At 44.0% G+C, this 24,624-nt stretch overlaps 1 protein-coding gene across 3 annotated transcripts in view; it reads left to right on the top strand.

Annotated features, from left to right (window-relative positions):
• Positions 1-24,061, top strand: part of BPGM (bisphosphoglycerate mutase) — a 33,276-nt gene extending 9,215 nt beyond the window's left edge. For all 3 annotated transcript variants that reach the window (XM_077826871.1, XM_077826863.1, XM_077826854.1), the window contains 2 exons: positions 1,818-2,464; positions 19,953-24,061. In XM_077826871.1, the coding sequence (XP_077682997.1) occupies positions 1,864-2,464; positions 19,953-20,134 (783 nt within the window). In that variant the 5' untranslated portion in view covers positions 1,818-1,863 and the 3' untranslated portion in view covers positions 20,135-24,061. The remainder of the gene's footprint in view (positions 1-1,817; positions 2,465-19,952) is intronic.
• The last annotated feature ends 563 nt before the right edge of the window (positions 24,062-24,624 follow it).

Here is a 24,624-nt window from a genome sequence, read left to right as displayed (position 1 = left end):
GCTGTTTTACTCTGTGACCTTCATCTTTGTTTTCCCCTCCCACTTCTTTTATGTTTGCCACGTGTCCATCTGGCTTCCATTCTTTGTTGAAGACGCCTGTAGGTTTCCTGTAAAATCTGATGAGCTTAGTATCAGATTGTGGGTTACTACTGAGGAGCACCTCTCTTGGGGAAGCCTCACCCAGCACTCTCCCTGAGAGGGAGCAGGCAAGCTGCCTTCACTGGCCTGCTGGCTACCAATTGGTCAGTATCTCCTCCTGGCTCCTCTAGGCCCTCCCAGCAACTAGTTTTGTTGGTAGCCCGGCCTATGTGGGTTTTCCTTGAGCTGAGGGGTGTCTGGATGCTGATGTCTTCAGCCAGGTGCAGAGAGAGCCCAATAGACCCCATCACAGATGCTTTGTAAATAAGGTAAAATTGTAAGATCTTTAGGACAGGGACTGGTTTATGTATTTATTTTTTTGTTCTGTTTGTACCGCATCTAGCGCAACGAGGTCATGGTCCATGACTGAGGCTTGTAGGTGCTATAGCAATATGAATAGTAACCAAAATGAACTGTGTAGCTGGAAGAAGTGCTTCATGGTATCATTGTGTTATGTCTGTATGCTTTGTTCCATGATGATGGTTGAGAATTCTAGCACACTGTTCAGTGGGATCACACTGTTGCAGTCAGCAGCATCAAAACACTGATTCCGTTCAATAATTTAGCTCCTCTGAATAGCTGATGAAGACCTATTCTGGAAAGCTGACATTGTATTTTGTGCTGTTCAGAATGCAGTGGAATGCATGGTCCCTGGCCCACACCATTCATAATGTAAGATCAAAAATGGCTGGAGACTTTTGGGGTTCCCAGCTTGAGAGCCTTAGGGGCTGAGCACCCAAAATTCCAATCAGTGTTCATGGGAGTTGCAGATGTTCAGCACCTCTGAAAATCAGGTCCCAGGTATCTCAAGCTGGGCACCCAAAAATCTGTGGCCACTCTGGAAAATGTTAGCCTGACAGCACAATCCATCTCTCACTGCAGAGGATAGATTCCTGTTGATGAGGCAACAGATAAAAAAAAGAAAATGTGCCGTGCTTTGATAGCTTTCCTCTGGATGTTAAAAATCAATAATCCCAAATTTGCCCAGTTCTGTACAAGAAATGAAAAGGCTATGGACCCTGCATGAACATCTTGCAGTCTAATCCATGGACACAAAGTAAATGAGATTTACTTGAAAATCAAGAGGAAGGAATTACCAGAGTGTCTTCTGTGGGCTTTTTATTTTATTTTTTTAAATAATAATAAAAAATATATATAGGCTCACTAATTATGTGTGTCCTAGAATTGCCTTAATGAGGAGCTCAACTGCTGAGAATGTGCTTGGATGAGTGGGATGGGGAAGGTGTTTCATGTGTAAGGGGAGTTGTGGATAAAGTTACAGGAATGGGAGGAGAGTGAACATAGACAAGCATAATGGTCAGAATGAAGGTTGTCTGGGGAAGTGTGATGAAAAATGATCAGATAGTGCAACCTTGGGCCTATATATCTAAGGACTTGAGGGAAGTCAGCATGTCTGATCTGGTTATATCTCTGCTGCTTTCATTAGTGTAACAGCGTGACCTAAGTGGGCTAAAAATTACAGGTTGGGTGGAAGAAGTGACCTCTAAGGATAGGTGGTGGTCACTTGTTATGTAGTGGGGAGGAAAGGAATACAAAGGCTAGTGATCAGCACAGAGGACACAAAAGAACTTCCTTCAGTGGACACAACGCTTAAAGTACATACAACTTAATTTTACTTTACTCTCTAGTGACCTACTCATTTTATGTCTCTTGTCTAGATGGATCATCATTAAATACTGTAAGCTGAGTGAAGCCAGAATCAAAATGACTAAGTACAAACTTGTTCTGTTAAGACACGGAGAAGGAGCCTGGAACAAAGAGAACCGCTTTTGCAGCTGGGTGGATCAGAAGCTGAGCAGCAATGGGATAAAGGAAGCTCGGAACTGTGGGAAACACCTCAAAGCGCTAGGTTTTCAGTTTGACCAGGTGTTTACATCCATCCTAAGCCGTTCTATTCAGACTGCTTGGCTGGTGTTAGAAGAGATGGGGCAAGAATGGGTTCCCACCCAAAGTTCGTGGCGTCTGAATGAACGCCACTACGGTGCACTGATAGGTCTCAACAGAGCAGAAATGGCTCTGAACCATGGTGAAGAGCAAGTGAAAATATGGAGAAGAAGCTATGATGTTACTCCACCTCCCATAACTGAATCTCATCCCTACTACAAAGAGATCTATGATGATCGCAGATATAAATGCTGTGATGTGTCGCAGGACAAACTCCCAATGGCTGAAAGCTTAAAAGAAGTTCTGGAGAGACTCCTTCCTTATTGGAATGAAAAGATAGCACCAGAACTGAAAAGCGGCAAAGTGATCCTTATATCTGCTCATGGAAACAGCACGAGGGCACTGCTCAAGCATCTGGAAGGTAAAGATCTTCACACTTTCTGCTTTAGTGGTAACAGTACCCAGACTTCTGTTTGTTCAAAAAATTATCTTATATGCTGATCCAACCCTTTCTTGCATTAACTACATAGAGCCAGTTTTGCCACACCTGCAACAGTACACGGACTTTAATGGCAAGCAGCATTTGATCCCAATGATGGTTCCCTAACGTAATGTAAGAGCTTTAACAGCTGTGGTGTCGAAGGACAAAATAATAGGTTGGACTCTCGAACAAAAATCAGATGGGAGGAAGGCGGTGCCACACAATTAGTCTGCTTTACTTCTTCATCTTTTAAAAGATTATAGATTTACACCAGTGTAAAAAAGATGAGAGTAACCAATCCAGCTTCAGTGGAGTTAATAGACACCAGTGTGACCAAGATCAGAATCTGGCCCTGTTTTTGTTTTTCCCCTCTGTTCCCTATTTTACTGTGATAATTGACACAAACAGATTTTATATTCTGTTTTTCTACTCACCATATCATTAAAGTGCCTGGCTAGAAGTGTGAGGGGAATACTTACCGGTTACTGTGATGTATATCTTCTTTTAAGAGTAAGTGCTCGTGAATACATTACTGATAAGTCAGTGTTGCATTGACATACTGTGTCAGGAAGATGCTTGTTAAAACATTCATCTATACATATATTATACTTTCCCAGTGAACAGCTAAACTTATATTCCTGGACCTTGCAAAGGTTTGCTGATTCCTTTAGGGGCTGAGGGGGTGTGAGTTGAGATAGACCAGGGCCAATTTTGGGATAGGCCTTTTTATACAGACATGAGTCCAAGTTAGGTCCTCCATAAATTAGCACAATCCACCTTCCAGTTATTCAGTTATGAATGTAGGTCCTGGTCACAGTATGGCTTTTTTAACCATGATTTTGTAATCTGCTAGAGGTACAGTCCCCTCTGCTGGTTGCAAGTAGATAGAAGTGCTGTGTAACACGGGCTTGTATCATCAAACCCATGTTTGTGCATCTGCACCTACTGCACTGCCCACATCATTTTCTTTCTGGGACAGTCTGGGCAAGTATTGTCTCACCAAAGTGTGCAGAGAACATACACCTAGAGTGGTATCCAGAGAGCAGGCAGTGTGTTCTGGAATGTCCTACTTCCCAGGGCTGGGAAGAAGATTGCTAAACCAGTTATACTCGCATGGTATGGATGCCTTGGGCCTACAAAAAAAGGTGCACTGAATCAGTTACAGGAAAACAGCCATGTGCCAGCCAAGCCTACTGGCAAGGGCGATACACGGCTAGCTGAGCACAGCTCCTGCATAACTTTTAACCATATTGTGTGTAGATACAAACCATGTTCAGAGCCAGCTATGTCAGACTAGCCCTACAGACTATATAATGAGTTTTTGTAACCAGAGTCTCTCCTGCACCGAGATCTGCTTGATGTAGGTGTGGAAGGAGAGTTATAGCTGGTTACAGCTCCCTGATTCTGAAGCTGCAGCTGTCCAATTCTCAGCATAAGTTAGAGTAGCCTATCGACTGATCTAAGCATAAATCAGCTGTGTATGGTCCCTAAGGAACCATATGTAATACAGCAGAGAAATAACACAGCCGAGCAGAGTTGCATCCCTCTGACCACACCCTTTCTTTTCAGATTGAATACTCTATACTTGAGCAAAACTCCCATTGAAGTTAAACATGGCCATGGAGGAGGCCTTACCCTCTGAGGTGCTGACCCTTTCCTGGAAGGTGTTGAGCCCCTTGCTCCCACTGGCTGGAGTCCTGCCTGAGTAGATCCTGATTCTGCTGTCTCTTAAGTTGCAGATGAATTTGTGTGGCCCAACACTTTTGAGTGGCCACTGACTTTTTGGGTGACCCACTTGGGATATCTTGCACCTGACTCTTTTCAGAGGTTCCAGACACCTGCAGTTCCCATTAACTCAGCTGGAGTTGTGGGTTCGTGGCTTGTCTGAGAATCAGGCTCACGATGTCTGAACCTGGGTATTAAAAATCTGTGGCCACTTCTGAATGTTTTGGTTATATTGACTACTTTATCTTTTGAGACTACAGCTAAACATACCTTGATTTAAGCCAAGAGGCTTTGAACGGAAGTAAGTACTAACAGATTTTCCTTTCTTAGGTTAAGACAGGTAAAATAACACATGGTTAATCATTTCAGAGAAACTTTCAGCAAAAGATTTTACTAAAAGGTTTCACTGACTCCTTTCAAAAACATCTTTGAAACACAGCTGCTTCTAAATCCAGGCCAAGTAGTTCCTTGGACATGAACATTGCCCTCATTATGGTTAATTAAAACAAAGCTTGAAAGGCTTAGGCTTGCTAACCACATTACCCCAAAAAAAAAAAAAAAAAAGCTTTGGAGCAACAGACTTTCCTGGTTAACAAGGCTTTGATTGTGTGTTCGGTGCTAGGAATGGATTTAAGCAGGATGTGTTGAAATGCATGAAAGATCTGTTATGATTTCCATGGAAGATTGGTTTTTAAAAAACAAAAACAGCCAAGCAATTCTGCTGAAAACAATATTTAACACAGATTGGGATACACACACTCTGCGTGCATTTGGAGGTGAAATGAACCCCTACAAAGAGAGATTATTAGTGTTTAAGTGGTACATAGTTCCTTGGCACAGGAGCAAATTTCACCCTAGCTACACTGTTTAAAAGCTCTCATTTCTACAGAATCAATTCTTCAATAACTACTTCAGACACAGTTTCATCCTCAGTGCAATTCTCCCGAAGTCAGTGAAGGGTAAATAATGGCTCTGTGGTTTGTGTGATCCTGTCCATTAATGCAAAGTGGGATATAAAATTGTCCTCTTTAGGAGCACGTGCTGTTTGTGCCCTGTTCAGATGATCTGTGATGGTGGTAGATGTCTTTAGAACTACTTAAGGGAGATTTCCCGATGCTCAAAGTGCAGCGAGGTGTCTGGCTCCTATTGAATGTCAATAAGTCTTGGGTGTCCAAATTCTATTTATGTCTTTGAAAATTCCCTTAAGTTTCTTTTTCCCTCTCTGTTTTGTGCTTGCTGGTTGAAGCCTCTTGCAGCACCCTGGCTGCCTGGGACTCTGTATATCTACATTGTGTTTTTGAGAGGAGGAGGAAATAAAAATAGAAATTAATGAAAAGGACATACAACATGACCAGATAACATGTGTTTAGTTAAAGGCCAGAGGTGGTGAGGCTAAGATTTAGTAGCACTACAGCAATCTGACTTCAAAGGCTGGATTTCCTTCACTGCTTAAGTGTGAAGGTGGGGTGCACACAGGAGATCCTTTGTGGAAGTATTTAAGAGGAATCTGTTGCATTTTTCCTGATAACTGGGGCTTCAGACTTTGAGGACTTTCTATGAGAGCCCCACCATGGAAACGCTCCCAGGTGAAGTGCTTACTGTGAGTAGTCCTAAAGTATATTTTCAAGGGGACAACTTGCAGAGGGGCTTCTGGAAAAGAGACCCAGCTGTTAGCTTTGCTGTGTAAGCCTTACATAAGGAACCTTCTACATCCCTTCCCAGCCGACACTCTTTCCTCCCTGTGGGCCCAGAGAGTGCTCCTTCTGGATACAGGTATTGCAGGAGTAGCTGAGTTTCCCTTCCATGTGGATGAGAGGGGACAGCCACATACGCTTCTGGGAGGCACTGTTCTCTGCTTGGCTCCTCACTGAAATGCAGCCTCCTCTGGGGTAAAACCCAGTTGCTGTTTAACAGTGCTGTGCAGTCGTCAGGACAGGCAATGAAGAAAAAAATACTGTATCCTGTTGAAACTGCAGGCATGGCACAAAGCAGGCTGGGTTGCTCACTATCAGACTGGGCCAGGAAACTCAAGCTCTTGGGATGGGCTGTCGGCAGCAGAGGACAGCAACTTACCAGAGTCTGAAGCAGTGCTTCTCAATTGGCAGGCAGGGAGTGTAGCACCTTCCTTTGTTTTCTTCTGTGCTCAGGACATTATGCTAATGGAGCTGAAATGTACATACAGGAAGGGCACATGTGCAGGGAATGATCTGTGTGTGAACCCTGGTATGACTGAGTGCTGGAGGCTAACAAGTGAGCCAGCCCTCTGATCATGTCTACGCAGGTATGTAGGTATACCTGTGTAGGTATATTGGGGTATGTCTACACAGCAAAGAAAAACCCAGGGCTGGCCCATGCCAGCCAACTCAGGCTTACAGGACTCGGGGACGGTTCCATTGCTGTGTAGACTTCTGGGCTCAGGCTGGAGCCTGGGCTCTAGGACTTGTCAGGGTGGGAGGGTATCAGAGCTTGGGCTTTAGCCTAAACCCAGAAGTCTACACAGCAACGGAATAGCCTCGCAGCTTGAGTGCCATGAGCCTGCATTTGCTGGCATGGGCTAGTGGTGGATTTTTCTTTGCTGTGTAGCTGTACCCCTAGGCACCAATAAGTTCCTCTGGAGAAGGCTGATTGGGGAATGTGATTAATTAGCTGATCAGTCTGGGGACTGATGAACCAATTAACCATCAGCTGAGTGGGAGGTGGAGGGAGATATACGGAGTTCTCCTAACTCAGTTGCTCTGAGATTCCAAGGGAAGAGATCTGTTTCTCTAGCCCTATGGGAAAGGGTGAGAAACCACTGTAAAAACTTTCCTGCACAAGATTGTATTCAGGTTGGTGGTGAGAAAATAATGTGGAGGTGCTATGCACTGGAGAGTCTGAGTGGTTTCTGGGCAGCAGAGGGTGAGGACAGAGCATGCCTTCTTACACTTGTGTTGGCAATAAGTCTCATGGACTTATTTGGCTGGGGTGTCTTCTTTTCTGTACCTGAACTCCCAGGCTTGGCAATATTGCCAGATGCTAGCTGTGGATTGCTATGTTGGGCTGTGCTGTGTCAATGCTCTGGGTCCCTCCGTGGCTAGCTTGTAATTAATGTTGTTGTTAGTCAATGGCAGATTTCAGACTCCTTAAAGTTTGGCCTGCAGGAGGAAAATTTTATGGAGGCAGAATGTAGTTCTCTTAAACAGGATTTTTCCAGGACATTGGCTTAACGCCCCACCATGTGCTAGTACTATGATGGGTTCTTTGACCATCACACGTGGTCAAGGTATCAATGTCCCGGTCCATCTGAAAGATAGCACTGCCATCCTAGCACAATGACGGGACATGTCTTCCCTCCAAGCCTATACAAAAACAAATCTTCTGGGTGAGGGGAGTAAGACCTATTTCTGTTACTTCTGGGGGAATTCTGCACCACTGCACATGCACAGAATTTATGTCCTCTGCAGATTTCTTTGCTTCCCTGAAGAAAAATGACTTTCTGACAGAGAAGCCACAAGAGTGGTCATGTGACCCTTCCCAGCAGTATGTTTCGGGTGCCCAGGGAAACTGGCAGAGAAGTAAATCACTGTTGGGCAGGATTGGGGAAGACCTGGCTGTTGGCTCCTACCCTGCGCTGGGCTCAGCTGCTAGTCCCGGCTGGGCTGGGAAGGGTGGAACTTCCTCTTCCCCTGAATGGCATGCAGGGCTGTGTCAGACCAATGCCAGATTTCTCCTCTGGCTCTAGGAAGCTCTGCAAACTCTCTTCCTCCACCCCCACCCCCCAAGCTTCCTACACCCATCACTCCTCAGCTGCAGTGGGAGGGATCCCTGTACAGGGAGCTGCTCCCCAATCCTCCAGACCCTTGTACCCAGGCCATCCTGACAAGCCTTACTCCCCCCTGACAAGCCCCACTTCCCCAGCATCTGAACCCTCCCCTCCCATCCAGACCCCCCTGATGAGTTCTATCAACCCAACCCCTCCCACTGAACCCCAACCTCCTTCAGCTGGACCACCCTTCAAAGTCCCATTACAGTTGCACCCAGATCCCCTCCACACCCAGATTGCCCCACACAGAACCCTTTCAGCCCACAACTGGATCCTTCCACACTAAACACCTTCAAACTTGTTTCCTGCCTTGCTGAGCCTGCCTGCTCACACCTGGTGCACCTGGCACAGAGGGGCAGGGCCCTGGGGTGTTTCTGGGGCAGGCCCGGTCCTTGTGCTGGGTCGGGTTTGGGTGCAGCCTCACTGCTGAGTCTGTGCCCTGGGAGTGGGGGCAAAGCTGCACAGTGATCTCCCACCTCTGTGCAGCCAGTGGCCTATGCTCCCCAATGCCATGCTGGAGCCTCCATGTTTATTTGACAAAATTTGCAGAATTTTAAAATCTCATGTGCAGCATTTTTAATGTTTTGGCACAGAATGCCCTCAGGAGTGTTCTATAACTTGCTACATTAATATAAATATGTCCTTCATTTTGCCTCCTCAATCTCACTAAAGCAATTTGCATACCATAAAGATTAGTGGCCAGACTCTGCTGTTATAACTATTTAAATCTAGACTTTTTAATGGAGTTCTCTGTGTAATGAGATCCAGGTCTGGCCCCCTACATACTGCCAACAGGAATAATACATTGAAGCCTCATTTAATAATCTAAACATCCTTGGTCAAATTCTGCACTAGCCATTAATGGGGTTGCAACTGTGTGAAGCTGTCAGGGAATTGGATTAGTACTGTGCAAAATACTGTACATTCTCTCTGAAGAATCATGTCCCATAGATGCAGTGTGGGTGCAAGGACTGCTTAATTGGGGCAGATATTTGGTGTGCTTGTTATGTTTTGTTTTGCTGTGACCATAGAGATGGAAGGAAAGTCCATTGAACAGTAAGACAATGACCTCATAGTGGTTTTGAAATACGTAGGTTGCTTATTAAAAGCAGGTGAGACAAGCTGGACTGACTCTTGAAAATGAGTAACTTTTGGATGGCCGGAAATCCCGTGCAATCAATGCCCATCTAAAATATTTTCCTAAACAGAAATGTTTCAGAGCAGTAATTTGTATGAGTTACCCATTAAACAAAAGTTTATTCCAGTAGTGATTTCTGCTTATCCAGCAAGTGCTGTGTCCTTGTTCCCTTGCGGAGTGAACCTCAGATGCCCCAATTAGACAACCTTGTGCTGTCAGTGATGTAAACTTTGTAAAGGGTCTGGAGCAGAGGCTGGAATCTGGCTCCAAGTGTGTCCTTAAGCCTGCAGGGTGACGTGTACTGCAAGGGGGTAAATCTCTTATAGGAATAAACCTCAAACAAAGGTTTATTTCTAGAACATTGTAGAAGGATAATAGCGTAAGAAACCTTTCACACTTGTGCGGTCTGGTGGGTTTCAGTGGATCAAATTTGGTAGCATAAATAAATGTGCTTGGAAATTAGCTCTGATACAACATTGCAATAACTTTAGACCTTCTCGCTCCAAAGTGCTTTATGAAGTAGGGATCACTTACTTCACCTGCTCCTGAAATGGGTGCTGAAATGCTGCCATCACTGAGGTGGATGGTGGTGCCTGTTTAATAGCATACAAAACCATCACACAACACTAGGGGACAGGAATTAGAGAATAGAATGCCCACTTGAAATTTCAGGAGGAATTTTAGGTAGGCAGAATGCAATTATCTAGGTTGGACTCTCCCCAAGACACAAGTGCTGTGCTGTAGGATTACAAGTAGGGATGTAAATACCATTTAAAAAGTTAACCGTTTAAGCGATAAATTTAAAAAAAAATGGTTAACTGATTAAAGGGCTGGCTGGCGCTGCTTGGACTGGCTGGCGCGGGGGTTAACAGTTAAGGTGGGTTAACTGGTAAGACTAATGCTTACCAGTTAACATTTTACATCCCTAATTTGCAAGTGACCATGAGTAGGCAAAATCTTACCCTTAAGACTCCTGAAAGACCACACCCCCACTAACATTGTGCTGGGACACTGGCTTGGTATTAACTCTGAGGAATGAGTCCTACCTACTGAATCATAAGTATTACTTCCTGCAGCACCTAGGTATTCTTGGAGGGCTGGTGTTCAACTACTGACCTTATCTCACCCTGCTTAGATGGGGAGAGATGATGGGATCTCAACATGGACTGGTATGGATGTAGAAGTGCAGTAAAAGGTCATTTGGCTTGTGTTACTGTGTGTGAAGTAACTGGATAGCAGCTTTCCCTGACACTTATGCTAGTCAGAGTGGCATGTTTCCAGTGTCTTGATTTCTGTTCAGTGTCTTATCAGCCTGGCTGGCTGGAAGGCCTCTTGGATTTTAACTGTGCAGTTTTCAGCATTTAACTGAAATGGGTGCCCAATGTGCTGAATAAATATCTTACTTTCTGAGTAAAGGGTTCCCATGTGCAAATACTCTCACTGTGCTATAAGTAAGGCAGCAGCTGTGAAGCACCTCTCTTGGATTTCTTCCCCTTCTTCTCTCCTCAACCTTCACCTCTCACCTTTAGCTGTGATCTTGTCAGGTGGCAGCAGAATCTAAACCAGTGGTTCTCAAACTTTGATGTTCCCGGCCCACTTGAAAATTGCTGAGGGTCTCTGCGAACCACTTAATGATTTTTCCAAATGTTTGTACTGTTCGCTAATTATTGTAAAGCACTTTGGATAAAAGCACTATATTAAAAAAAACCCTTAATATTTTTTTGTTCTACAATTAAAAGCACACCACTTATATTTTAATATCCATAGTCTTACCTTTCTAATGTGATGGGTGTGCCCTCTCTTCCCTGCCGCAGCAGGCCCCGAGCTGGGGCTGGGAAAGGAGGGGGGTCTCTCCCTGGCAGCCTCAGCCCTGGAGCTGGGGAAAGTTTGACTCTCTCTTTCTCTGGCCGCTGCAGCTCTGCATGTCCCAAATTCCACCCACCAACCCCTTATTTCCCACAAGGCCACCACCTCACCTTACATGTGTGTCTTCTCCAGGGTCCAGGCATCTAATTAATGGAGCCATGCCTGCGCGGCTCCACTAATTAGGTGGGTGGCCCTTCATTCTCTCGTGTGTGGCCACCCAGGCGCACACATTAGAGGGAAAGGTCCGTGGACCACAGTTTGAGAATCACTGATCTAAACAGTCTGGGCATTTTTTAGGCTGTGGAATAGACATGGCTTATGTTGGCAAAACTTGTGTAGCTCAGGGGTGTGAACGTTCCACCTGCCTGAATGTTGCTAGTGACACTGACATAAGCACTTGTGTGCACAGGGAGAGCTGCTCCTGTTGACAGCTTCTGCTGCTCGCCGGAGGTGGGCTTTTTATGTCAACGAGAGCTCCTGTCTGCATGGAGTGTCTTCACCAGATGCACTGCAGCTGTATCCGTACTGCTGCAGGACTGTACCTGTAGACATGGTCTTAGGTGGGAGATTTGTAGGGAACAAACCCAGACATTGCAGCAAGTGCTGTGGTGGCACTTTTCCTTTTGATCAGTACATAATGCTCCAGCATGGTACTGGTGGACACTCTAGTTGCAGAGAGGATACTGTGTTTTTTGTAAGAGGTATAAAATAGGGGTCCTGAGCACTTACTTGCAGTGGTGTTGGTTTTCACCTAACCCACCTTGTCTCTCTGAGCATTTATAGGCATTTAAGATCCCACATATTCTTTTGAAGAGTGTTTAAAACAAATGTCCTGCCCAAATTCTGGTTTAGGCAAAGACATGCTGCCTATCTAAATTCCCCTTTGCTATGCTATGTGATTCTCAGCAGTCTGTGTTTTTCACCTCATAATGGCTGAATTTTAGAGGAGGACACGCAGCAATTCCTCACTTATAGACAAGGAGAATTTGGCCTTATATAAGGAAGTCAGTTAATCTGCACGTTTACATCGGGGTGAATTTGGTTTATAGATCAGTGCTTAAGGATGCTTTAGGATGAGTGATTTTTTTGTTGTTGTTGAAATCCTTAGCATGACAAACGCAAAACCTTGACTACAAACCTCGTGTCCTACAGTCTTTATTTAAATGAAAAATATAGCAGCCCAGAGTTTCTGCATGGGAGTTCTAAAAGTTTATTGACGTAAGAGTATGCTCTCAGAATGGAATGGTCTCTCTGAGGTTCTTGGAGCTGTTGCTTAGAACTCGTCTGTTCTCAGCCAGTGTCCTACTGTCTTACACACTGACTTTGATCAGTTATAGGGTAGCAAGTAAAGCTGTGAGAAACTTGGTGCTTGCATTTTGCAAGGATTTATATGAACATCTCTCCAGCTGCATACATCCTCCTGAATTTTGGGTCTCTGTCATTTGCAACAATAGTCTTGCTTCAGTTCACACTGAAATCACAAACTTAGAGTATATCAGGGCACCATTATAAAAACAAATTAGATTTGCTCATGAGATCTGTGAACTTTACTTTTTGTTTTAGCTATTTTTTTTTTTTTGTATTAAAGGAGCATACAGTTATGGAGCTATATACGTATCCTGTTAGGGTTAATCTGCTATCCTGTTCCCATGGGCAAAGTGATTTTATTGTGTGACTGCTCTGAAAGTCTCTCAAACAATGGAGAGCTCTAAATGAAGTAAACGCTTTTTTATTAAAGCAATTGATTGATCACAACTTGAACTGTGTTTTCCCTGCACTCATGGTAACAGTGCTGCTGTGAATGTCTTGACTCTTTATATGTTGGTCATTTCCTTCCACCTAATGTGAGAATCATTTTATACCCCTTGGTTCTGTGAGAGCTTTCTGTTTTCTTAGCTGCTCACCTGTACTTTGCCTCTTGTCCCTTTGTCTGTTTGGCATGTTAGTCTGTTTAGAAAGTTCGTTGTTTATTTTTTGAACTTGTATTGCTTCAGGCTACCTAGCTTTCCAATTACAATCTGCTTTCCTAAAGGGGATCCAAGACCTTATCAACCACTTACATTTCCTCCCCACAAAAAATCTGTGCAAGAGAGTGTGTGCAGACATGGGGCAAAATTTTCACAAGTACGTTCATGATTACATAGGAGCCAAAGGACATGTCTACACTTAAAGTTGGAGGTGCAAATTCCAGCTCTAAAAATAGCATAAAACAACTAGTCCCTCCAACTGCTCACCCCACTGTGGCTACGCTGGTTTTTAATACGCTAGCTTGAGCAAAGCTAGCGTGGGTGCGTCTCCTGGAGCTGGAATTTACACCTTCCAGCTCAAGAGTGTCGACATACCCTAAGTCTCGTTGAAAGTCAAGGGGACTTAGGCTCCAAAATCACTCAGATGCTTTTGAAAATTTTACCCATTACGTAAAAACAACCCACAATGAGACTCTGGCTACATTTAAATCCTGGTTTTCAGCTGTCTGTTTGGTGTGTGCAGGCTGGTGTGTGGGAAGTTGGACTGATTGAGGGTTTTTTTCTCGTGATTTTTGTGACCAGTCCAATACAGCTTTATTGTGTAGTCTGTCTCATAGAATCTCTATCCCCAAAATGCTTTAGAATTAAAAAGAGGTGGACTTCAATAAAAGTAGGAGAGAAATAACCACTTTTGTAGAGTCAACAAGGTGGAAAGAGATGGGGAAAACCGCTTCAGATGGCGGCAGCTGCAGAGAAGACTCGTCACCAGTTGTCTGTGGCGGTTAGCACAAACACATGGAGACAGAAATAAGGCTCCCTTTACTCTAGCAATTTTCTCGCTGTTGATCTGGCAGCAGTGGGAGCAGTCATGTAGGGTGGGCACAAGTGTTCTTACTACCATGTTGTCTAGGTCTGGCACAAAAGTCTGTGCCTGGCCTACACTAAAGTTAGGATGACCCAGCTATGGTGCTCAGGGTGTGAAATCTCCACTCCCGAGGGATGTAGTTAAGTTGACCTAACCCCTGGTATAGACAACACTAGCTGGACAGAAGAATTCTTCCGTAGACCTAGCTACTGCCTCTCAGGGAGGTGGATTACCTATGCTGATGGGAGAATCCCTCCCCTCGGCGTCGGTAGTGTCTACACCGAAGCACTGGAGTGGCGCTGGTGCAGCTCTGCTGCTGTGGCGTTTGAAGTGTAGACAAGCCCTGGTTCTGGTAGTGCTGTGGTGGAGTTGTGTCGGTACTAGGCCAAGGGTAGGCCTACAGCTGCGCCGCTATCACACGTCACTGTAGATACCAGCAGTGCCGGCAGGAGGGGTTCTCCCATCAGGGTAGATAATCTGCTTCCCTGAGAGGCACTAGACCGGTTGCTGGAAGAATCTTCTGTCAGCCTAGTGTTGTCTAGGGTAGAGTGGGGGGTGTGTGGTTAGGTCAGTTTAACTCCATCGCTCGGGGAGCGTGGATTTTTCACAGCCATGGGAGATGTGTCTATGCCACTGTAAATTCCCAGTGTAGGCGCACCCTAATAGCGGGAGAACTAAGTCTTTCTTTGTAGACCAGGTTTATGAGAGAAGCTGGAAAATGCAGGGTTTGAAAAACAAAGGGGGCAATCTTGAATAGTCCCCTCAAAGGGACTGACAAGTTGATTGTGTAGTAGAGGTTGTTTGTTTCATACTGCAGTAGCGCCTTTGGGCACCAATTAAGGATCAGCGCCCTGCCCTGCTGTGCACTGTGCAGACATGCCGTGGGGAGCAGGGGAGGGGGAAGTCCCTGTTCCAAAGAGCCGCCTCTAAGAAAGATGTGTGTTTTTTGCAGGCAGATTCTCTTCCCTGCCTCACTTAAGTGGCCCAAAGAGGGAGAGAACTGATTTAATTTCCTCTGCTGGGAATTCCCCCGTTGTGGGCTGACATCCTGTTCAGGTCAGCCAAAACTGCAAGCCACTGTGTTACTGCTCTGCCCAAGTTTGAGTGAACTTTGCTGCTGTTGCTGCTGTTGTGTGTCAGCTTCAGGACGCTGCCAGTCCAAACTTTGCCTTGCAGGTAACAATCAGTGAACCCCAGCTTCAGGGTGGATTTGATTTAAATCATGATTTAAATCACTACTCAGGAGGACTCTATTTAATCATGGATTTCTACATAAAAATGCATTCTTGTTGGTTGTTATAACCTTAATACTGTACACATTCTTCACAACTCAGATGGATGTAGGTTTCATTTTTAGAAGGTACACACTATACATTTTTAAAGTAATGGATTTTTGAAAACTTTTCAGATTAGTTTTACAGCTATATCAGAAAAGGAATGATTGTTTGGTTATTTCATTTACCAATGGTAATTGAAGCAAATCGTTCACCTCCCAGTGACTTCATAAATATCTCCAATTCAACAGGCAAATCATAGAATATCAGGGTTGAAAGGGACCTCAGGAGGTCATCTAGTTCAACCTCCCTGCTCAAAGCAGGACCAATCCCCAATTTTTGCCCCAGATCCCGAAATGGCCCCCTCAAGGTTTGAACTCACAACCCTGGGTTTAGCAGGCCAATGCTCAAACCACTGAGCTATCCCTAATATTTGGAGGATTTTCTTGCCATGCTGTATTAGGAGGAGAACATCACCAGAAAGATATTTAAATTGTTTTAGTTTAACTAAAACAACAACATTATGTATTCAACAGCAAACATAATATTTTAACAAAACAAGCATATGAATTTTTGAAATTAAACATTCAAGTTTTTTAAAATCAGGTTTGTTTTAACTAAAATAGTTAAATCAAATTTTTTTTTAAAAAACAAAAATTAAATCGCTTATGTCAGCCAGGTCAACATGAGAAACTTAAAATATTGGCTTCTGCAGCTAACTCCGTCGTCTTCATCTTCATTTTCCTGTTTGTTCATAATCTAGAAAAGAAAAACAAGCTTTCCTGCTTTTTCAGGTCCCAAAAGATTTCTCAGTTTGGAATGAATTAGTCCAAAGGAAGAAAATATTCTTTCTACACTGGCAAAAGAAGCTACTGCTCTTAAAAGTGAGATGATCACTTCAACAGTCTCGGAATCCAAGTGCTTAAGTGACTTCCACCAGTTCACTGGTGTGACTTTCTTTAAAACATCATCAGCAAACATCTGTTTCTTGAATGGTTCACCCTTAGCTCTGAAGTTTATTATAGTTAGCATTATGGAGGGATGATTGCTGGATGTCCATGTCCTAGCCAGCTCCTCTTCTTCAGCAGTTAAGGTTTGACCCTGGTACCGAGTATTGAGAATATTTTCAAGAAAACGAGCTGGAGATAGTGCTTGTCCCATTCATCTTTTTAATGCTTGTAATTTAACTCTCATTGCCGATTTCTCTTTTTAAGATCTCACTCAGTTCCTTCCAAATTTCACCAGCGTCAGCAATAAAACAGCTGTTTCCCTGCGTTTTGTTCAAGGCTACAGAAATAGGCTTCAGGGTACTCAGCATGTGTTCAACATTTCTCTTAAGCCCAATGTTGAGGACTTTGACAGTGCCATCTGTTTTTTCATGATTTTGTTCACAAACTGTCATCAGATTAGGCCAGTTCTTGATATAGTGCTGAAAACAGTCCACTACTGAGTTCCGTTGCACGTCTTGTGGGAGAGTTAGTTTGGTTCCTCCCACTTTTTTCAGAGCAGCTGCTGCAAAGTGGGTGTTAGGGAAGTATTTTGCAATTTCAACAACATTAGCCGTTATTTCCGGAACACTGAAGTCTTTGGCTAGGAGGTGCATCAAATGAGCACTGCAACTGTATGTTGTTAGCTTGGGACACTCTTCACTCTCTCCTAAATAATTTCTTCTCATGTTGGATACATTTGCAGCATTGTCTGTGACCAAGCTGCGTGCTAGACATTTGAATTTTTTTTCACAGTTTGTTATAGCTTTTACTGGTACTTCTTGTAAGTATTCTGCTGTGTGTGCATTTCCTGATATATCAATTGTTTCCGTAAGGAAGACATTCCCTTCTTCTGTTGTCACACAAGCACATATAACAGGATGGACATTGTGGACATTGCTCCACCCATCAAGACTCAGGTTAACAATTTCACACTCTAGACCTTTTTGCAAACTGCTCAATTTCTCTTTCATACACTTTATCCAGCAATTTGCCTGCGACATCTCTGGGTGGACTGCATCCTGTCTTAATGACTGAACCATGTTAATGAAGTGTGGGTTCTCAATCATACGGAAAGGAGAGTTTGTTGCATAAACAAACAGGGCAATTTTTTCATCAATTACCTCTTTGTGTAATCTGCTGGTTCTCATCACAAATCTATTTATGGTTGTTTCTGGATGTTGGAGGTTTTTTTCTTTTTTGCTACAGGTGATATACTGTGGCTATGTGTGACATATGATGTGACTGAAACGCTATCATTGGTAGATAACTCTGAAACTATAGAAAATGATGGTGATCTTGAAGGTGGAGAGTCTTCAGAATCCTGTATGTTGAGGATGGATTCTCCTAAACAAAATAAGTCAATGCGGTTGTTTAATTATTATTACCATACTGCTCATTTAGTATTACTCATTGCATTCACTGACAGTACTACTTTAAAGGTGAAATTGTAAAAGGAGGATCTGCCTATTTCAGCTATTTATTTTTTATCACAACTGCATCTAAAATGACAGTACCGTAGAGTAAAAACTATATTTTTTTCTCAAACATGAGAATTCAAGAGTAGTCCAGAGGGACGACAGGCAGTCCTTAAGAAAGAAGTCTGAAATAAAAAAGTTTACCAACCTGAAGATCCTGCATGTTCAGACATGTTCCTTTCCTCATCTTCAACGCAGCTTCCTCCTGAGAAGGAACACTTCACATGATGTTTCATTTGGGCAACCAGGCCTTGCATTTTTTTGTTGCACTGTTTGCATTTTGTACGCATGCCTGTCTTACCCACAGGTAGAGGAACTTCATTAAAATATTCCCAAAATTGGTGTCTCTTATGACCTGCTGTCATTATAGGTTTTTCCCTTCTAGTGAAAGAATGTTATGGTAGATCTCAAATCAATGAAGGCTACACTCAGAAAGACCTCAAGACTTTTGGAATATGCTGCTCAAACAGTTTCACTTTGGTTTCTGCTGCCTGTTCCTCCCTTCTCACATTTTATCTCCAGACTTTTTCTCCTTGTCCAGATCTATTCCGCCCCCAACCATCTTCTAGTCACTGAACTTTTTGAAACTTTGCACTTTTAGAGAGAGGTAAGGGATTGACTCTGTGTACACAAATTTTCAGAGGGACAATAGGGTTGAGGTCTGTTGTTTCTCACCTCACCTCTCTATATTTATTTATTTTATTTAAAAACATTTTTGCTGTTAACAAGCATGTTATATCTGGAGATACAGATCCACAGTTTTGAGAATTGTAAAACTAAGCGTCTCTAGTATCTTCGAGACTGAGCACTGAGTCCCATTGGGCTGATGGAAAGATTAACCTAAATAATCTATACAGAAGTTCTTGGAACCCCATAAGATTAGGTCCCTAATCCATGAATTATTGAAACTCATTTACAAACTTTTCTTAAACATTATATGAATATATTGTCTCATACTATAGAATTAGAATTGATAATCCCTATTCCACAATGAGATGTCTTTGAGCTATAATGTATCTTAATTAAAACTATCTTTAGATAGTTTTTTTTTTTTTCCTCAAAGCATTTTATCCAGTTTGATTTTTTTTTTTTTTTTTTTAATCCACCCTGCCTAGCTCCCAAGTTCCCCAAAGACGTCTCTCTGCAGTGTCCAGTCCCTCTTCCTGGACACTCACAAAAAGGTATTGTGTTTGCTGCCTCAAAAGAGGGCCCATCAGCCTGTCAGGTGAGCTGGAGACACGTACTTCACTTCAGTGTAACAGCACGGTGAGAGGGCTTTGTAAGAAAACGAGAATAAGTTAATAAACAAAGAACATAGGTTTCTGTGATTTCAAGTAAGACTGAAAGAGAGGAAAGGTTACAAACAACAAAACATGATTTCTAGTGACTTAAAGTTTACTTCAGCAAGTTACAGTCTTTGTCTAAGTAGGTTTCTCACCTATAGTCAGCTCCCAGAGACTTCAGTCCCTTTGGGTGAAGGTTCCACCTTTCTCACATTTCAAGGGCTCTGGCTCCTTGCGTCTCTTAGGTGACAGATGCCAAAATGGCTTTTCTGTTCCACCTTCCGTTTCCCAACAGCCATTGTCTCTGTTTCCAGAGGCAGGCAGGCTTCCTGGAGAGACCGCATCCCCTGTTGTGATCGTTCATTGGGAAATCTCTCCTATACTTGCTAGTTTTGATAGCTTTGCTTACCTTCTATGTAAGTGTACTTCCATTGTTTCTGGCCTCACCTTGCTCAGTTTCCACTAGGGATGCAGGCAAAACACCATTTCTTTGTCTAGGGCGGACTTTTGCACTGTTTGCTGAACACACTTTAGGAACATGGTTCCAGTACACCTCTGTAATTCCTTATACACCACCTGCACATAAATCATGCAATAATATTAATGCCCAGCTTTTTAGCAGTTTGCATATAACATCCTACACAGTGCGTCCAGCCTGATGTGAGTTATGGTATGGTGTGCACTTTGCCAGTTGGCACTGAGGGGCTCTCTGGGTCACAGAAGGGAAGTCCCCCAGTGTGTGTTTAGCTGGCTCCCATGCCACCCCTCCATATCATGCTCCAGCTGGCTGAGAGTCTCCTAGGAACTGTTGCCAACTGTCATAGGTTAGTGCTGACCTGCACTGGGGCTAGGGTTGAGCCAGGCAGATAATCAAGAAGCCATAATGGCCCCTGTGCCTCAACTCCTTGCTTAGCTGAACAGATCGCTGCCGCAGCAGAGAATGTGGACCAACGTCTTTGGAGATACTTGGGGGCAATCTCAAGGCAGGAGGTTGCCTTGTGCTGGGTTTAACTGTGTGGCATTTTTTGTTCTCTCTTTTTGCAGGCATCTCCGATGAGGATATAGTTAATGTTACCCTCCCCACTGGCATACCTGTGCTCCTTGAACTCGATGAGAATCTGCGCCCTCTTGGCCGTCACCAGTTTCTAGGTGATCAAGAGGCTATCCAAGCTGCCATCAGAAAAGTGGAAGATCAAGGGAAAGTCCAACCTGTTGAGAAGAAATAACGCTTCCAGATGCTGCCCCCACTCCTGTGTGTGTTTGTATGTGTGTGGTAATAAGTAGTGCTTTGTGAGTGTTAAATTGCACTTCGTGAGCTTGTTAATTTTAAATATTAATTAGGAGCGCTAGTTATGCGTTCAGTTAGTAGAGCAGCCTTTCACCTTTGGTGACTAGAATTCAAATCCCAGTGTGGGTTACAGGTGAAGAGGAGGTGGCTGATTTCATCCTAAGCGGTAGTAAGGGCACCATAAAATTGCAACAGAGTCTGCCACAAATCTTTGCTCAAGAAAGGCCCAAGCCAGCAATATGGTAGGGTATATTACAGGTCAGGATTAAGAAGTATTGGCAGAGCTCTGTGGGGAAAGCTTGCACTGCAGAACACCTGGCTCCCAGTAACATTTGAAGTTGCTCACTTTCACAAGCACTAAATACTTACTTTTTGCAAACTGGGAGCATTAGGTAGTAAAGTGCCAGTTAGATTGTTCTTTACTGGGAGACCTGTTAAGAAGCGTGCCTGTGGCACTAGTGTATAAATTACAGGCAGTTCTCTGTTCGTCTTATTGCAGTGACACTGCTGTGGTTGAGAGTGCACTTTTGCTAGCAGCTCATTTTTGAAGTACAAAAAAGTATCTTGTGGCTTGACTCTTCCAAGGCTAGTTCTTGTTCCCGAAGAAGCGCAATCCTACTAATCACACAAGGGAGTGGGGTGTGCTTGGAAGAAGTAGTCTCCCTACCGTTCCCCCTTCACCTTGTTTTCAAAACCAGTTTTTAGGGCTAAATTCTGCTAGGTTGCACCAGTGATAGGTGAAGGATGGCCCAGTGGTTGGGGCACTGGCCCGGGATGAGGGAAACCAGGTTCAACTCCCTACTCTGTCACAAACTTTGTGTGACGTTGGACAAGTCACTTAGCCTCTCTGGGTATGTTGACACAGCCCACAGCAGCGACCCTTCTGGGTCCACAGACAGGGGCTCATGCTAGTGCTCTAAAAATAGCTCCGTAGACAGCCCTTGGAAGGGGTGGCTTGGGCTCTGAAGACTTGGGAGAAGGGTTAGCGTGCTAGTGTGAGCCCCCCTAGATTGAGCCTGTCAGCCCAGGCTGGGAAGCTTTGTGTAAACGTACCCTTAGTGCCTCAGTTCCCATCTGTCAAATGGGGCTCCCAGAGGGAGACGGGCACCCCTGTGATAAAACCACCCATTGAAATGACACTCCTGCAGCCAGGTTGTTCATGGGATACGTACACATGCATGAACACCCATGTAAACCTAGTGGGATTTCACTGATGTAACTCAGCAGACTTTAGCCCTCAAAACAAGGAGCACAAAGAGGTTAGTGCATGAACAGAACTTCAGACTTGTCATGGACTTAGCCCTTAATTAGAACGAGTAACCCGGATAGGTTTCAAGCACTTAATAGCATCTACAGGCTTGATCCAACTCCCCTTAGTCACGGATAACACTGACTTGAACAGGGCCTGATCCAAACCTTTGAAATGCCCCACTTCCACCACACTGTGGCACTCCAGATAAGGGCTGGAGAGTGGTCTCCGCTGAACTGTTTACAAACATTTCTGCAAGTGAGATTACCACGGGGTTACCAAAATTAACTCCTTGCAGGAGCCAGTACGGAAGAGATGGTAATGGTGAGAAGCGCATGTATGTGCTGTGCTACTCCAGGAAACAAATACAGCTGTTTCGCTGTGTGATCCTGTAAACAGGAGAGAACATTAAAATTTACTTCCCAGTTCATTCCGGTGAACCTCTTATCACTATTACCTACTGCAGCGTGTGGTGTCTTAATTTCCTTTTTAAAAACCAAAACACCCCAACTTTGTGCTTGGAGTTTTTTTTACAGGCCCTCTTGTCAGGAAATTCCATGTTATGAGCCTTACTCTAGTTTCTCTTGTGCTGATGTAAAACCGTCGTAGCTTAAATCTGAATCCGTCCCAGTAACTGAACTCTTCCAGTGGTCCAAATTCCGCCCTCTGTTGCACATAGCCCCCACTGACTTCATTGGAAATTGCATGTGCCTATTTGAAGGCAGAATTTTGCCCTTTGTTTTTCAGTGCAGCCAAGCTGTGACTGCTGAGGGAACAACTGTGAATTCCCTGAGTGCAATGCCTGTAAAAATCTCACATGGAGCTGTTTGCAGTGAGTGGCTTGTTTTAATTGGATTTTTATAGGTTCAAGAAAATGACTGCCTCCTGGCGAATCGAGCAGCCTTGCACTTCTTTAGCACTCTGACTTTCAGAGCATAGGAGTAGTTTGTGTCACTAAAGCATGCTGATTGTAACAGACCATATTGCTCGGTATCTTTTCTTTACATGAATGGCATTTGGACGCCTAGGTTTTTTTGTTTGTTTCTATTACACTTGCAAAAGGGGGCTGGTTGCAGTCTCTTCTGTTTTTAAGATCGTTTCTCTTTCTAAAATATGAAGTCACAGTTTACAATAATCCTCAAATGTATTGTGCACTAGACGAGAACCTCTATGCAATCCCCTAGTCTTGTGACATTGATAAGCAACCTACAGCCTGATGTATGGTTTTTTTGTATATATTATCCATCTGTATATGGTGTTTGAGTCATAAATGATCTCCTCCTCCGCAGTAGTGTCAGGACGTTGGCTGCCGATCAGTGAATGTTCACTTTCCAGAGCCTTACTGAAGAGCCTCATCACTAACAGGGCTTTCTCTTTGGTGTGACACCTGACACTAGCGCTGGTCAAGACATTCATGAAGCAGCACTACCACTGACTTCAGCAGGAGTGGAGTCCCTCATCCATGTGCTTTGAGATGTACTTAGGGGTCTGAACATGGTGTGGGGGAGTGAAAAGAAATATGAGTAATCTAGTATTTTTTGTAGAGAATAATTAGTATAGTTTTGCAACCAAGACTACCAGCATGCTGCCCTCCGCTATATACACAGAACTCCCATTGACCACCCTGGGATTCATGGACATGGAGCTGAGGCCAGAGCATGGCTCTTGGCTGTTTACCATACTGCAATGCCAAAGCAGTGCAACATAGGAATTTTTGAGAACTGGAGATGCTGCAGCTACAGTGTAATGCTCAGAATGCTGATAAATAAGCCAGACTGCGCGGGTGTTTCACATAACACAAGGGCAGGTCTAGATATCAGTGTCTCATGCTCTCCTGCAGAAGGGAAAGGAGCACTGATCTTAGGAACACCTGACCTTTAAGTAGAAGGGTTGGAGGGAAAGTGCTGAGTAAATGTTCAGAAGCCTTAGGTTCAGCAGCCAGCCAAGCGGGGCAAATCGAAAATGGTTTCAAATGGAACTGGTTTTTTTTTTTGCAATGCTCTTAACTCAAGAGGCAGTGGTGTAGTGCAGCAGGAAGTTGGACTGCAGTTGTTTGGGCTGAGACTCCATTTGATGACAAAGCAGCTCGCCAAGGTTCAGTACCCATGCTCTTCAGCATTGCCAGCGCAGGGAGCAACAGACCGAGACCTTGATCTTCTCCTGGGGGCTATAAAATGCCCCTCAATAGGGGGAAGAATTGGAGGTGCAAGCCAGGCGTTTCTGAGCACTTACCAGCACTGGTCTCTTGGCATCCTTTGTAACTATATCATTGACTCACGGTGGGGGGTGCATACTTGAGGACAGAAGCCAGCATTCATGGGGAAGGGGGCCTGATCTACAGGCTCTGTTTTCTTACAGCAAAGGGATGGATGAGAAGCAGCCTAGTGACCCGTCCCAATCCATGATTAGAAGATGCATTTTCCCTTGATCGAGCTTCAGAGCTCTGGAAATAGTACAGCATTTCCACAGCTGACAACATAGGCATGGTTGGTTTGCTTATGTGTTTGGAATATGTGGTTTGTTGTGTGATCCTGTTGAGAACACTTGTAAATATTTACTTGTAGAGTTGGCAAATTCTTTAAAATTCAATAAACCATCTGAAATACAACTTTAAAATTGTTTGGCTTCACCTCTTTTTTTGTTCCCCCTTATCCATTCTTCCCATAGATCTGAAACAATGGCTTTTCACATGTAGACGTAGCCAAAGTCAACACTAGCACTTTTGTTGGTGTAACTTATGTCGCTCGGGGGTGTGAAAAAACCACCTTCCTGTGTGGCATAAGTTTCACCAACAGAAGTGCCAGTGTGGACAGTGCTATGCTGGTGGGAGGTGTTCTCCTCCTGACATAGCTACTGCTGCTCGTTGGGGGTGGTTTAATTTTGTTGATGGGAGAGTTCTCCTGTCAGCATAGAGTGGCTACATGGGAAATCTTATGGCGGTGCATCGGTACAGCTGTGCCACTGTAAGGTCTCTAGCATAGACCTGGCCTTCATCATCGCTGTGGCCTAGCACTTTCAATTTAAGGATGCCAAAGCGCTTATCTAACTCTTACTACATTTCAGTGATGTGTGATGAGCCACTTCTAGGGTAAAACATGGCTAGCATGTAAACAGTGCATGCATACTGCCCAACTTCTCTTCTTAAATGAAAGGAAGTTGGGATGGGGGAGGATTGTGTA

Source organism: Eretmochelys imbricata, chromosome 1, assembly GCF_965152235.1.
Source record: "Eretmochelys imbricata isolate rEreImb1 chromosome 1, rEreImb1.hap1, whole genome shotgun sequence".
Taxonomy (NCBI): Eukaryota; Metazoa; Chordata; order Testudines; family Cheloniidae; genus Eretmochelys; species Eretmochelys imbricata.
Note: the sequence above shows the minus strand (reverse complement) of the source record. Positions and strands in the feature narration are given on the sequence as shown.